This window comes from Phoenix dactylifera, chromosome 9 (assembly GCF_009389715.1).
Source record: "Phoenix dactylifera cultivar Barhee BC4 chromosome 9, palm_55x_up_171113_PBpolish2nd_filt_p, whole genome shotgun sequence".
Lineage (NCBI taxonomy): Eukaryota > Viridiplantae > Streptophyta > Magnoliopsida > Arecales > Arecaceae > Phoenix > Phoenix dactylifera.
In genome coordinates this window covers 8,524,513-8,539,931 of record NC_052400.1, presented here as the reverse complement: position 1 = coordinate 8,539,931, position 15,419 = coordinate 8,524,513, and the positions used below count along the sequence as shown (strand labels likewise).

The 15,419-nt window shown below is 40.0% G+C and overlaps 1 protein-coding gene across 2 annotated transcripts in view; it reads left to right on the top strand.

Moving 5' to 3' along the window:
- Nucleotides 1-15,419, top strand: part of LOC103698741 (chitin elicitor receptor kinase 1-like) — a 56,937-nt gene that overhangs the window by 30,523 nt on the left and 10,995 nt on the right. For both annotated transcript variants that reach the window (XM_039129932.1, XM_039129931.1), the window contains exons 7-9: nucleotides 4,820-4,913; nucleotides 5,020-5,171; nucleotides 5,246-5,337. In XM_039129932.1, coding sequence (XP_038985860.1) covers nucleotides 4,820-4,913; nucleotides 5,020-5,171; nucleotides 5,246-5,337 — 338 coding nt within the window. The remainder of the gene's footprint in view (nucleotides 1-4,819; nucleotides 4,914-5,019; nucleotides 5,172-5,245; nucleotides 5,338-15,419) is intronic.

The window sequence follows — 15,419 nt, the reverse complement described above, 5'->3', positions numbered from 1 at the left end:
GAAGCGCATGCTAAGTACTGGTTGGTAGTTCTTATCTTTACTCAAGTCTAGGGAATCGTGAAGTTGATGGATTAGATGGGTGAGTTTTATTTTCATGACTTCAAAAACTGCATGACTCCAGAGGACCCCCTTTCTCCTCTTTCATTATTTTTCTGTGGATGCCTTGTAACTTATGGTTGATAGAACTGCAGCTGGAGGTTCCTCTTCTTTTGATGGTGTATCATTATTACCCTTTGTGTAATGACTCAAGACCTCATCTGGAAGTTCCTTGTCCCTTTTTACCCAAATCTCCCCAGTACGCAACCGATGTGGGGACTGAACAACCCACACACACAAGTCCTCACACATTTGCTCCATTTTAGTCTTGGTGTTCTCACTAGGATAAGGGGTCAAATCTAATCAAAACACCATGATTGGCCCCTAGTTAGCTCCAAAAGAGCCCCTGGTGCAGTGTCTATACTCTAGAGTCTACATGAGTCATGGGCTGGGTCCATGCTAAGGCCATTTGTAATGACCTAGGATCTCATGCAAAAAAGTTAGCCATAAGGTTATTTATATTCCTTGCCCTATATAAGTACCCAAGATTTCTCCGGTGCATAAACAATGTAAGACTAAACACATTTTTGCATAGGTCCTCACACTTTGCAGTCGACATAGTTGTTTTAGCAAGTTCTTCAATCTTTTAGGAAGGGGGGTTGATATGGGTTTGTGATTCTCTAGAATTTTCTCTACAAGTTGGAGAATGTTCCATTCAAAAATATCTTGATCTCCTATTATGGTTAGAAAGCTTGTTAAAAGTGAATGATTGGCTTCCATTAATTGATGAGTGATTGCTAACATGGTGAAGTATATCCCTCACCTTGGTAGGTAGATCAATTCCAGTTAATGCTGTTTTAATTTTCCTTCTATAGTATTATTTCTTACAGATTCTTAAAGGCGTACTCAAAAACTATAAAGATAAGAAGGTTTTGATGAAGGGGAAAAGGATTGGTGTGCTTGTGACTAATGGCTTTGGATAGAGTGTCTTAAGCTAAAGAGAATGGACACTTAATTATTTTGAAATTCGGAGATTTAGCCCTTCTCTGGAAATGGCTTTTGGAGATTCTTGGATTAGGAAACCTCTCATTTATGGGATTTTTAATGCTGATTGACACTTCAGAGGGAGATTGTCTAATCTGTTCTGACTGAGACCTATTACGCAGCTTTCAGTGTTCTGAAGGAGGCATCTAAAGTTACCAAGTCTTAAAGTTAAAATTCCTATCAAGATTGGGAATGGCAAATTCAGTAAGTTCTGGATGAACGTTTAGGGCCTGGTTGGGTAATCCAGTGGGAAAGCCTGACCAATCCAGCTGGATTTGTGGTTTGGAGAACCCATTTGGGCATGGGCCACTTTCATCTGACTCCGCCTCAGCCCATTCTGTGGGAGAAACAAAGGACCCTTGTGGATCTTTTTTCCTTTTACTGCTAAGTTTGGCATCTCTATCTTTCTCATCATTGCAAATCCCCACTCTCTCCTTTCCTCCCTTCTTCCCTTCACCCCCCCTTCCCTGCCCCCTCTCTCTTCAGTTCCTACAAGAATACCCAAAGAGATCCTTAGTTGGTTATTGTTCCTTTGCAACCTTATTTGTGAACATGTTTGAATTAGCTCAGAATAAGTATGTTTTGGATGAATGTAGAGAATTAGGGACCCAAATTTTTAAAGATCACTCAAGGGAAGTCCAGTGAATCAGCATGGTCTGTTTCTCAGATTGTTGGCAAGTGTTTCACTTTCAAATCATTAAAGAGAGCTTGGAATGTTGAACAGAATGGGGTGTTCAAGATGAGATCATTATATTGAGTTATCAATGGTGGCATTCTTAGTTGTTATGCGAAATTTCATCAGATGGTTCTGTTCTTTTATGACTGAGTTTTATGTGATATGCGACCCACAGTTGTCAGTTGACTGTAGATAATTTGATAAAAAAATAATAAACTGAAAGTCAAGGATGTAACTCTGTAAAAGGTTGTACCATTGAGTGAATCTATGAACTATATTTTTCTCTGTTCTCTTTGTGTTGGAGCTCTGGCTTTCCCTCAAGGCTTTTTCAGGAAGGGGAAGGGCAGACCTGGTTCTATGATTTTCTTTTGGACTTAGTGGTGAAAGATGAAAGTCAGACCTTCCTATAGAATAGCTTGAAATGCATTTGTGATAATGACTTCTCAGTTCTCAGGATGTATGGTTGGAGAGGAATAGCCATGTCTTAATTAAGAAAGCTGAACCTGCTCTTAGGTTTTACAGAATGCATTTGATGTGCTGATTGAGCTTGCATAAGCTGATTCATTGATTGCTAAAAGTGCTTGAATATTCCCAGAGAAGTGGGTAATGACTCCAGGTTCTGTTTCTTGTTCAGGTGGACCCCCATCTACAAGAAGTGATTGTCGATTTTGAAGCCAGTCTGCTAGTGACCTTGCTTGTTCTTAGAGTTATGTGGAAGTTCAGTTTCCTGGTGTTTTCTTTTCTTATAGGAGTGCTGGATTGATTTTGGTTGTTTCCTTGTTATTAATTCGGTTTATGTGAATGGATGGAAGGCAATGCTGCTGTTTGTGGTTGTAGGAATCAAGGTTTTGGATCTGCAAAGAGTCATTTTAGGGGCGGCTACTGTTTTGAGCTGGGATGCTGAAACTACATCAGCTTCTCTTTGAGCTCTAGATGAGGGTGCTGCTTATTATTCATCACATTTTTTGGGCTACTTGTGTAATTACGACTATCAGGAGTCTAATGCAGGCTTTAGTGTAGGTAATTGAAGATATGTTTTGGTAGATACAAATTAAAGTGACTGTCAAGGAATCTAAGAGATAAATGGAGTGTTATCTGCTTCAGCATTTTATTTCACCATTTTCTGATTGAGACTTGTTTGCTGAAAGATACACATATATGCTGTATTACATTCTGGTACGTGACACGGATTTAATGGCGTAACAACTCAATTGGATCTAGGATGAAATCGACAGATTCAAATTTCCTAGCATTTGGTTCAACTGCCTCTGCTTCCATTTGTGATGAAAGGTCAACTAGTTCTGGATTGGGGAAGGGAAGTCCACACAATGCAAGGCTAGTGGTATCAATGGAGTGAATCGGTCAAGCTAAGACCAGAAAACGTGGGTTCCTCAACCAGAAAGAGATTGTGGGGAGAGAACATCAGACAATGTCAGTCATAACGAAATCCAATCCGGTCAAGACCATATGGCATCAACATCGGGTCAAGCAGGCCATGTTCCACGCATGACCGATCGGTCAAACCATGTCTTGCTGTCTCAATAGATCCGCTTTAGATGGCTTTGATTGATTTCCACCCTTGAATCTTAGACTAAATAACTTTCCCAGTTTGTGCTGCTCCAAGGCATAGCTTTTTTCTGCCGGCTGGGGTTCTTACATTGGCTAAGAGGATGAAAAATTCCATCTCTTTTGCGGTCTTGGAGATCGGGGGAGATAAGAGTTCGCCCACCTTATTTTGAGTGGGTGCTCACAAAGTCAAATTTGGATTATGGGACATTAATATTCAATCTGAGTTACAAAAAAAAAATTATATTGTTATTAATGGGATATAATAATAAGATTATGATTATCTTAATTGAAATCTTTATGTACTTTATTATAGTATTTGAGTATCTGGCCCTGCACAAATATGATCCAGACACATATATGATATATGATTTATGTCATATATGTGTGGATATATGCGTGCATATCAAGAATGAAGAAAATGCGAATATGGTTGAATGGTAAAATTTCTCTTTTCAAAGGAGACAACACAGCTGCAATGGATCTAGTTCAGAGAAGTGCTGCTGGTGATGGAGAAACCATGTTGATGGATGCTCACAAAGGTGTAACTTTTGCCAACTCTTGAAGGAAAGGAGTTTACTTTGCAGCTTTTGGAGTTCTGTTATGATGAAGCTCCCTCTTCTCTTGTATGCTTGTGATGTCAGATTCAAATTTCCTAGCTTCTGGTTCTGCCTCCGATGGGAGGCTAGGTTTTCATTTTATTATCTTCATTTGTGTTAATAGTTCTTTGCAGGGTTTTGAATGCTGCCATATTTTCTCAAAGTCTGTTTTGCTTCCAAGTGTCCTATATGTATTGACACATTTTACTCTAGCTTGGTGCATGAGTGTAGGTAACACTTGGATTAGGATCTTGCTACTAGATGTTGTCTATCATGAGCTAGAGACCGGTTCATATTCATACATCAATGCAGTTTATCATGGGTTATTTTGGGATTCATTTGCCTATCTTGGAGCAATGGACACAGCACCTCTTCTAAAGTAGCTTCCGTAGGATTTTATATTATATAAAGTTTCCTATGTTCAAAGTTCAAACCAGAAGAAAGGGAATTCTAGAACTTTGAAGGGTTGATGGCAGTTGCTAATTGATCTATAAATATGTTAGTTTCCTGGTTACTGGTGGATAGGTTATTTTCATATGACTTTTGACCTTTTAGGTTTTAGCCCATTGTTCTGTTTGCATGCTTTGATGTCTTTTCTATTTTTCCCTTGCTGTTCTTTTCTTGTTTCACACTATATCATTTCCATCTGTTTCACAGTTGCCCAGTGGTATATGTTGCTTTTATTCAAGTTGGCACCATTTTTTATCCTTCTAATTTCTTTTAGTATTCTGCTGATCATGGAGAATCCTGGAGGATGTTATATATGACTATTAGTCTTTGATTTATTTTGATTGGTCACCTATAGGTAGATTGATTATTTGACGTTTTTATTGGTTGGAAGATCTTGAAAAATTAACTTTTGGAGTATTCACAGTATTTAATTTACAATTTATGGCAGGTGCGCTTAATAGGTTATTGTATTGAAGGCTCTTTATTCCTGGTATACGAATTTATTGAAAATGGTAACTTAAGCCAACATTTGCGTGGGTCAGGTAAGAATGGTGGTTGTAAAAGGGAATCCTAAAATTGCTAGGCCATTGGTATTTTCAGCTAGTTTTCATGTATATAATTATTACAGCTATTATACTTTGCATATAGCTAGGGATCCTCTACCATGGGCCGCCAGAGTGCAGATTGCCCTTGATTCAGCAAGAGGTCTTGAGTATATTCATGAGCATACAGTTCCGGTATACATACATCGGGATATCAAATCAGCAAACATCTTGATAGATAAGAATTTCCATGGAAAGGTTGCTTTCATCACTTCTACTTGGAAGACTAATTATTTTTACATTCAGTAATAATAATGTGCATATCTTTGCAGGTTGCAGATTTTGGTTTGACAAAACTTACTGAATTCGGAAGTACGTCACTTCCAACTCGGCTTGTTGGTACATTTGGTTACATGCCTCCAGAGTAAGACATGTACCCTGTCACTCTCTAACCCCTCCTCCCCACTCTCAATCCTTTCATTCCACACACATAGATGTACTTTTTTTTCTGTTCTAGTTAGTTGCTTTAAGTGGATATTAAGTGCCCCATGTGTCACCATTTCATGATCTAGCCTTGTGCCCTTCTCTTTGGGATTGTCTAATGAACCTCTTTTCTCTCAGACTCTCCATCCACACTAATAGTATTTTTCTGTTCTCATTAGTCGCATTAAGTAGATAATAAAGTTCCCCATACCATCCATGGTTAATCCTTATGCTTCTTTATTTAGTATTGTCTATCATAATTAATGTTGAATAAATATATGCCAAATCTTCTTAACTTTTTAAGACTCATAAGTTTTCTTTGATGGACCTTTGAACTACATTATTACTTGCTGGGGCAAATGTGATGGTAGTAAGTCTGCATGTTATATTTTTCACAATGTTTAGTGGGTTGGAAACAGACCGAGTATGGACCAAATATTAGTATATCCATATCATATCTATTTTTGTTTCACGAATATGGATACAAAATGAATATTTAAAGTACGAACATAAATATGGATATAAGTTGGATTTAATATAGTCACTTATTTTTCTTAAAAGTTCATAACTGCTACAAAATAGGATTGCAAGCAAAACTCGATATCTAATATAGATTAGAGTCATTGAATAATTGTCTATTTTATATTCATATCGATTTTTCTTTAACAAATATGGGTGCTAAAATGGATATTAACCGGATGCTCAAATTTGTATTCATATATGTATAGACTCGGATAAGGAAATGGATCTAGACAGAAATTATCTGGTTCACTTTCACCCTTAATGTTAGGCAAAAGATAGGGTTCAAGAAAACAATTTGAATGCATCATAATTTCATAAACAAGAAAGATGAGATGGATTCTAGGAAATGAGAAATGTGCATATAAGGAGTTGTAGGTGTTGTACAACTTGACAAAATTATGAAGAATTGATTGAGATTGTACAAGCACGTATGACAAGGATCTGAGTGACCTTGAGTAAGCACGGTGCTTTAAGTTTTGTTAAATAATGTAGGAAAAGAATAATATAGAAAAAGGACAAGATCTAAGGTAGCTCCAACATTCGCCGTCTCGGTACTGGACTCTGTACTGATACCATACTAGACAATGTCAGTATCGTATCGTACGGTACGGTATGGTACAAATTTTTTTGGTGTATCAGCAAAGTCCGTCGAACCAATATTGAGACCCGTACCGTTCGGCGGTCGTACAGTTTGGTACTGTTTTCTTTGCAGGATCTTTCCGACGACTCTTCGCAAGGCAGCTCGTCTTTGGTTCTCTGAGCTGAGGCCCAGCTTGGTTTTGTCCTTTGAGTAGCTGGGCAGACAGCTAGCAACCTACTTCGCTGCCAGTCGATGCCAGCATCGGACCTCAGACTCCCTTCTTGACATCAAGCAGGAGGGAGTCTCTAAAGGACTACATCGATCGCTTCACCTTAGCCACATGGGAGGTTCGCGATCTTGACTAGTCCATTGCCATGTCGGCGTTGAAGACTGGAGTTCGGTCCTACAAGTTCTCCATTGAGAACTTTTTCGCCGACTTTGCAGAGATGCTGGCCTGGGCTCAGAAGTACGCCAAGGCTGAAGAAGCCATGGCCTCCCAGTGGGAGACGGCCGAGCGACCTTCCAAGATGAAGGAGCGCTCCCGACCAAGGGGTAGATCCTCCCGACGCGAGAAAGATCCTCCTTGGCCCAAGAGCCCGACTTGCTCGAGGTCTTCCCTCCAGAAGTTTTGGATATACATTTTCCTCATACCACCCGAGCGGAGATCCTCATGGAGATTGAGGGTCAGGGCTACCTCCGACCTTCATCGAAGATGCGACCGACAGAGTCGCGAAAGCGATCGAAGAAGTATTGTTGCTTCCACTAAGATCACGGCCATGATATAGAGGATTGCTACAAGCTTCGTGATAAGATCGAGGCACTTATCCGCCGAGATCGGTTGAGTTATTTTGTCCATGATCAAGCCTACAGGAGGGAGCTCGAGGAACAAAATCCAGTGCCGCGTGAGGAGTGGAACGACAACTGACCTCTCGCGGGCATCATCAACACCATCAGAGGGAGGTGAGCAGAGGCACCTGAAGCGCCGAGCTTGGAAGGAGCTTCCTCAAAGCGTCCGTGCACAATAGAAGTCATCTCCTTTTCCGATGAAGACCGAAAGGGTGTTGAGCCCCCTTGTGATGACACTGTAGCTATTTTTCTTATCATTGCAAGGTTTGATGTAAAAAAGGTTTTAATACATAATGGAAGCTCGGCTGACGCTTTATTTTGTAATGCCTTCCAAAGGATGAGTGCTCCTCTGGTCAGATTCACAGGAGATTCCGCCCCGAGAAAGTACTATGAAGTTAAACTTTCTTGTGGCCTAGGTTTCTTGGCCAACCAGGGATGAATGCCCTCCGAGCTGTGGCCTCTACCTACCACTTGCTCATGCGGTCCCCCACAAGTCGAGGGGTTAGCGAACTCCGAGGAGATCAGGCAAGCAGCCAGCCGAGGTCCCAGCCCAAGCATTGCTCATTAAAGGGATGGATGTACGGGATGAACTGATAGTCAACTTTAAAGACCACGCAATAGCACGTACCTTGTAGGATAGTGATTATGGGTATCGATCCACAGGGATTGGGGTACAGTTCTTTTCTTAAAAAAAATATTTAAAAAGAAAGTTTGGGAATACTATTGAACTAAATAATTTAAGAGAAATGCAATTAAAAAATGATATGAGTTGGGAGAACCTAGAGCAAGGAATTCACCACTAACATAGCAACAATGGTTAATTATATTTTACTTCGTTTTTGGATTAACATGCACATTGGCTACAAGCCTAATAAGCATTCAAATAGGAAGTCACAAAAGTAATTTAGGAATAATTCATCTTCAGTTGGCATGCAATGTCTACCCTAATCTAAGGTGGCAGCACACTGCATCTTTCTTAAGCATAAACTATCTTATATTTACTTAATGATCATAAAGAACAATTATATAAACATCATACTTAAAATTACAAAATCTAAATATGAGATGAAAAGATATTCATTATAATCAAAGAAGTTCATACAATTCCAAGAACAGAAATAAACAAATACAAAAACCGTTGTCGCCTTTATCAGGGCTTCATCCTGCCCTAGTGAAGAGATTAGCCCTCCATGTAGAAGTGGACGATAGCAGCACAGCGGGATGAAGACGGCATGACTGACTTCTTCCGAGGGAGGTGGCGGCGGGAAAGAAGAGAAGAATACGTCGTGATGATGGAAGAAGCTCCGGCTAATCTCCCCTCATTCCATTTCTTTTTTTTTTTCTGTGGGAAGTTCTTCCCATAATACACAAAGTAATCTCTCTCCTTCTTCCTTTTGTGGGAACTCCGCCTGAGAGAAGATGATTCCATGGGATTTGTCTCCTCCCCTTTTATAGCCTTCACCAGCCCTCCAGTTTCCCTCTCTGGATAAGATCTTCCGAGTGGGAAGATAAGCTCGTGGAGGCTTCATCTCTTCTGGTCGTTGGAAGATAAGCTGGGATCTGAAGGAGACCATGGATGTTGAGAGGATCTCGGACGGCTGGAACAAGCGTGGGCGAGCTGGGAACACATGGGATAGTGATGATCGCTGCTGGTATTCATCCCGTGAATAATGGAAGGAAGCCATCGGGAGGATGCTTGATTTGATTCGCTGGATCCGCGGTTGTGAAGCTCGTGATGGGAAGACGCTCACGTTGAGGCGGCTGCTCGCTCTCATCCGGAAGCAGAGGAGATGAAGATGAATCGCCGAGAAGATACGTGGGGTCGCTAGGATTTTGTAGGAGGAGAGAACGGCTGGGAGGAAGATCGTATCCGCGGAGGATGGAAGATTTGTAGGATTGATCCGGACGTTGGGATGCTGTGGAATCTGGGATCTGACCTTGGAAGTTTATCCACGGATGCTGAGAAGTTGATCATGAACGGGAGGGAGTTGTGGACGCGTGATCTGAGAGGATGAGAGGATAACTCTGTTCCGCCCGTGGATGATGGAGTTAATTCGGATCAAGAGGAAGGCTGGATTGATCCGGAGTAGAGAATCGTGGGAGGCAATCGTTTGGGATGTTCATCCGATTGGGAACAGGGGATGCTGGGATTTTGTTTGTGAACGGAAGGAGTCCAGAACAAGAGGAAGGTGATGATGCCGTTGGGATGAAGGTTGGTGGGTTTCGGATGAAGAGATTTGAAGTTTTGAATTTGATTCAGCTGGGAAGAGGTGGTTCCGAAACAGGGGAAGAGGCTGAGAGGATAAGCTTGGGAAAATGGCTGAGACGTTGGGGGATTCCATGGAATCAAGCCGGAAGAGAAGGACGATGAAGTTAATCCAAATGCTGGGAAGGATTCGGAAGAGGAGGAAGGTTGGATTCGGGATGAGCGTGGGATTGTTGCGGATGCAAGGGATGCGGATAGCGAGCTCTTCCGTGATGCTCGGGGAGAAGGATTTGCTCGGAGAAACAGGGGGTTCTTTGGACGGGTGATCCCATGCGAATGTAGAGCAAGGGAGATAATTCGTGGATTTGATTTGGCTTGGTTGGAAGATGGGAATTGAACTGTTTGAAGCAGGGGAATTAATCCTATTCGGCTGGGAAGAGGCTAAAGACTAGAATTTTTTGAGATCTGTGCAACTATAGATGAATAGATGATATACTTTGAGATCTGAGAAATAAATGATTGAAAAGTGTGGGAAGAGAATTAGGGGAACTTGTGAAGAGACAAGAATTAATGGGAAGCACTGGGTTTTGGAGGAGAGTTCTTGGAGTCGACTCCGGAGGATGTGGAATTATGAAATGATGCAGTGTAGGTTTAGGCTTTATCTTATTGAGCTTGACTCGACCTGCATACATTAGGCTTAATCAATAATCAAAATCGAATTAAAATGCATTGATGAAGGTGAACATATTTTCTCATGTTTAAACATAAAGTATATATATAAAAATACTAATAAGTGCTATGTAAAATAGATTTATTTATACATTATTTAGCATTTATCACACCCCCAACCTATATTTTGCTAGTTCTCGAGCAAAATAAAAAAAACTCACTTTCGCAGGAATCGCGATTGCATTTACCGTATGCAATAAGGCTTTAAAACCCCTAGGTGGCCCTAGTGGACGAGTTTTGTCTCGTGAGGATTTCCGGTTCAGATACCCACAAACTGTTGTCTCTACCCAAAGAGTTTATTTTATTATTTCATAAAATCTAATTTCAAATGCATAAGTGCTAAGAATTTCAAAAGCACACAAAGTTTTAATTACTAAGTCAGCCAAATCCTAGGTTAGTATGCAACTTAAGTTGAAGTTATTAAGTTTCCATTAGGGAGTTGTAAGGCTCATTTATACTTGGGTGCTCGGTGATATCTGGACCATACACAAGCTAAGACTTTAGATTCCCCAAAATACTGCTAAAGCTAGCAGTTTCCAAGAATTGGTCAGATAAGACATAATCACTGATTCAAAATCATTCTATCTTGCGGGATTTCGAGAGTTGTGGATATTTATTTTAATACCTCATGGGCTTTATCTGTAATATTCCAGTTTACTTGAATTTTTACGATGGCTTTCACACTATCGTCTTTTTCAAGGTCAATATTTTTTTTTTTGTATTTATAAATAAATTATGTACTTTTACTTTTGTAATGATTCCTCCATGTAGCGAGCATTTAGTCAACAACTCCCACACCAGATGGCATAAGGTGTTGGGCATCAAGACTCCCCTACAGACCTATGCTCGGGTTCATCATCACAATTCCGATGACCTTTGACAATAGGTAGCCCTTTTCGATGTACCTGACTAAATTCACTTTTTTTTATTATTTTTATTTTTTTTATTTAGTTTAATAAAGGAAGATAATAGTGAATTAGATAGGTATGATTCATCAGGACTCAAGATTGCTACCAGACTTAACAACATAATGTTGAACCTAACCCTTAGAAGTGCAGGCCATATGTGTTGTGAAATGCCATAGTAAAAATTATCTTACAACTCGCTAAAAGAACTTTTAATAAAAAGAACTCAAATTGTCTTACTTCTGACTAATCATTGGGCTTGTTAGATTTTATATACTTTGTGCATTTATCATTTCAGCACTAATGCATAGAAATTTATTTTTTTTGTTTTTTTTTGAGATAAAAATTCGAAAAATTTATTTACAAATCAAAAATTTGAAAAATTTCTTCAAAAATTCGAATCCTATACCCCCCAACCTAGATCAGACATTGTCCTTAATGTTCTTTTTTTTCTTTTTTTTGAATATTATGTTATTATTTTTATTTTATTTTATTTTATTTTATGTTGGACGAAAATATGATGCATATGGAGGATAGAAACATTTTACCTTAGTTGCATCAGTAATATGAGGATTCCTGTTAAAAAAAAGCGACAAGAAAATATGCAAAAATAACCTATGAGAATTGGGTTGCCTTCCAACAAGCGCTAAGTTTAACGTCTTTAGCCAGACGCAGTGCATCCTTAATTATCCCGATAAATAGGATCCATCAAATCAAGGAATTCAATCAACTGTTCATCTGCAACACACTCTATATAAGGTTTCAATCTTTGACCATTGATGTTCAGGATACGACCATCACTGATGTTTTGAATTTCTACTGCACCATAAGGAAAAATCTTTTTAACTAAAAAGGGACCATCCCACCTAGAGCGAAGTTTACCAGGAAAGAGACAATTTAGAATTGAATAGCCAAACCTTTTGATTAGGCTCGAAAGACTTACGGTTATGTATTTGTCATGAAAAGCCTTAGTCCTTGCCTTGTATATTTTGGCATTTTCATACGCCTCATTGCGTAACTCTTCAAGCTCATTCAGTTAAAGTTTCCGGTTAGAACCAGCTGCTGCCATATCAAAGTTAAACTTTTTAATGGCTCAAAAAGCTCTATGCTCAAGTTCTGCCGGTAAGTGGCAAGCTTTACCAAAAATCAGTTGGTAGGGAGACATGCCAATAGGAGTCTTATAGGCAGTACGATAAGCCCAGAGAGAATCGTTTAACCTTTGAGACCAATCTTTTCTATCAGGGCGTATTGTTTTCTCTAAGATGTGTTTTATCTCCCTATTGGAAACTTCAACTTGCCCGCTTGTTTGGGGATGGTACGGGGTGGCAACTTTGTGGGTGATTGAATACTTGCGAACCAAAGCCTCAAAAGACCGGTTGCAAAAATGTGATCCCCCATCACTAATGATAGCTTGAGATGTGCCAAAGCGACTAAATATATTTGTTTGTAAAAACTTAACCACAACCTTATGATCATTAGTCCTAGTGGCAACAGCTTCTACCCACTTCGAGACATAATCTACCCCGACAAGAATGTACTCAAAATCAAAAGAACGCGGAAAGGGCCCATGAAGTCAATACCCCAGACATCAAAAATTTCTATAATTAAAATAGGGTTAAGTGGCATCATATCTCTACGGGTGATTGTACCCGTTTGCTGGCATCGCTCACAAGTCTGGCAAAAATTGTGAGCATTTTTGAACAATGAGGGCCAATAAAATCCACTTTGTAAGACTTTAGCTGCAGTTTTTCTACCTCCGAAATGCCCCCCGCAGGCTTGGGTGTGACAAAAATCAAGAATACTCTGAAATTCACATTCTGGCACACATCAACAGATTACTTGATCAGGGCAGTACTTAAATAGATCGGGGTCATCCCAAAAGTAGAACTTAACTTGCGAAAAGAATCGATCCTTGTCCTGCTTGGATCAATGATCGGAAATTTGTCCTACGGCAATATAGTTCACTATATTGGCAAATCAAGGTGTTTTCACTTGTTGTACCTCAAACAATTGTTCATCTGAAAAGGAGTCATGAAGTGGTGAAATGTTATGAGGAGGCTCGAGAAGGATTCTAGACAAATGGTCTGCTACAACATTTGTGGTACCTTTCTTATCACGAATTTCTAGATTAAATTCCTGTAACAACAGGATCCATCGAATTAGGCGAGGCTTGGTGTCCTTTGAAAGAAGGTACTGGAGAGCAGAATGATCAGTGAATACAATAACCTTGGACCCTAAGAGATAGGATCGAAACTTGTCCAGAACAAATACTACAGCTAGTAATTCTTTCTCAGTAGTGGTGTAGTTCAATTGTGCGTCTGAGAGTATCTTACTAGCGTAGTAGATGAAATGAGGTAACTTGTCTAGTTGTTGCCCTAAAACCGCGCCAATGGCATAGTCAGAAGCATCACACATAAGTTCAAATGGAAGGGTCCAATTGGGAGGTTGTATAACAGGTGCTGTAGACAACTTAGATCGGAGCTTTTCAAAGGCCTCTTTACATGCTTCATCAAAAACAAAGGGTGTATCCTTGGCAAGGAGATTGCACAAGGGCCTAGAGATTTTGCTGAAGTCTTTAATGAAGCGACGGTAAAAACCAGCATGGCCAAGAAAAGAACGGATTTGTTTCACAAATTTGGATGGAGGAAGATTAGAAATAAGATCAACTTTTGCTTTATCTACCTCAATACCTCTTTTTGGACACAATGTGTCCCAAAACTATACCCTCTTGAACCATGAAATGGCTCTTTTCTCAACTTAGCACTAGATTGGTCTTCTTACATCTTTTTAGAACCAGGGCTAAATTATTGAGACAATCATCGAATGAGGGGCCAAAAACTGAAAAGTCATCCATGAATACTTCCAGAAATTTTTCTACCATGTCAGAAAAAATTGTCATCATACATCGTTGAAATGTCGCGGGCGCATTGCATAGTCCAAATGGCATTCTTCTATACGCAAATGTCCCAAATGGACATGTGAAAGTGGTTTTCTCTTGATCATCGGGATACACAGCTACTTGGTTATATCTAGAGTAACCATCTAGGAAATAGTAGAAACTCTGACCGGCTAGCCTTTCCAATATTTGGTCAATAAAGGGCAAAGAAAAATGGTCCTTCCTAGTCATAGAGTTAAGCTTTCTATAGTCGATGCAAACACGCCAGCTAGTGGTCGTGCGTGTGGGCATCAACTCTCCTTCCGCATTTTCAACCACCGTAATGCCTGACTTCTTTGGTACTACTTGAGTAGGACTCACCCAGTTGCTATCAGAGATAGGGTAAATGATCTGGCATCTAGCAACTTCATTTCTTTCTTGACTATCTCTTTCATGTTAGGGTTGAGTCTCCTTTGCATTTCACGAGTCGGTTTTGCATCTTCTTCTAGGTGAATGCGATGCATGCAAATAGATGGGTCAAGCCCCTTCAGATCGGTTACGGACCATCCAATTGCATATTTGTGTTCTCCTAGCACGCTCACAAGTTGACTTTCCTGTTTGTCCGACAGGTCAGCTGCAATGATTACAGGTAGGGTATCTTCTGGCCCTAGAAAAGCATACTTAAGGGTTACCGGAAGTGGCTTTAACTCAAGTTTGGGAGGGGACTCGGTGGAGGGGCATTGTGGTGCACTAGAAAGGGTAGGAAGAGGTTCATATCGGATTCTCCAAGAATGAGAATTCGTGGGAGATGGATTGTCGAGCAGGACATTGACTTCTTCTATGGCCTTGTCTAGATCAAAATTATCAATATCAAAATGTGTTAAGCATGCTTCCAGAGGGTCATCTGCCAGAATATAGAGAAGGGCTTCTTCTACAAGATCGTCCATTTTGTCTACTAGAAAGCACTCATCTTCCCTTGCGGGTTGATCAGAGGCGTGGAATACATTTAGTTTGACTTTCATGTTCCTAAAAGATATATCCATCATCCTAGTTCTACAGTTAATACACGCATTGGCTGTAGCTAGGAAGGGACGACCAAGAATCATAGGGATCTGTTTCTTAAGATTTAGCACAGGTTCCATATCAAGGACAATGAAGTCGATTGGAAAATAAAATTTGTCTACTTTGACTAGGACGTCTTCAATTGTTCCTCGTGGTATTTTAACAGATCGATTAGCCAATTGCAGGGACACCGAAGTAGGCTTCAATTCACCTAATCCGAATTTCTCATAAACTGAATAAGGTAGAAGGTTCACACTTGACCCTAAATCTAAGAGTGCACGATCAATAGAATTGTCTC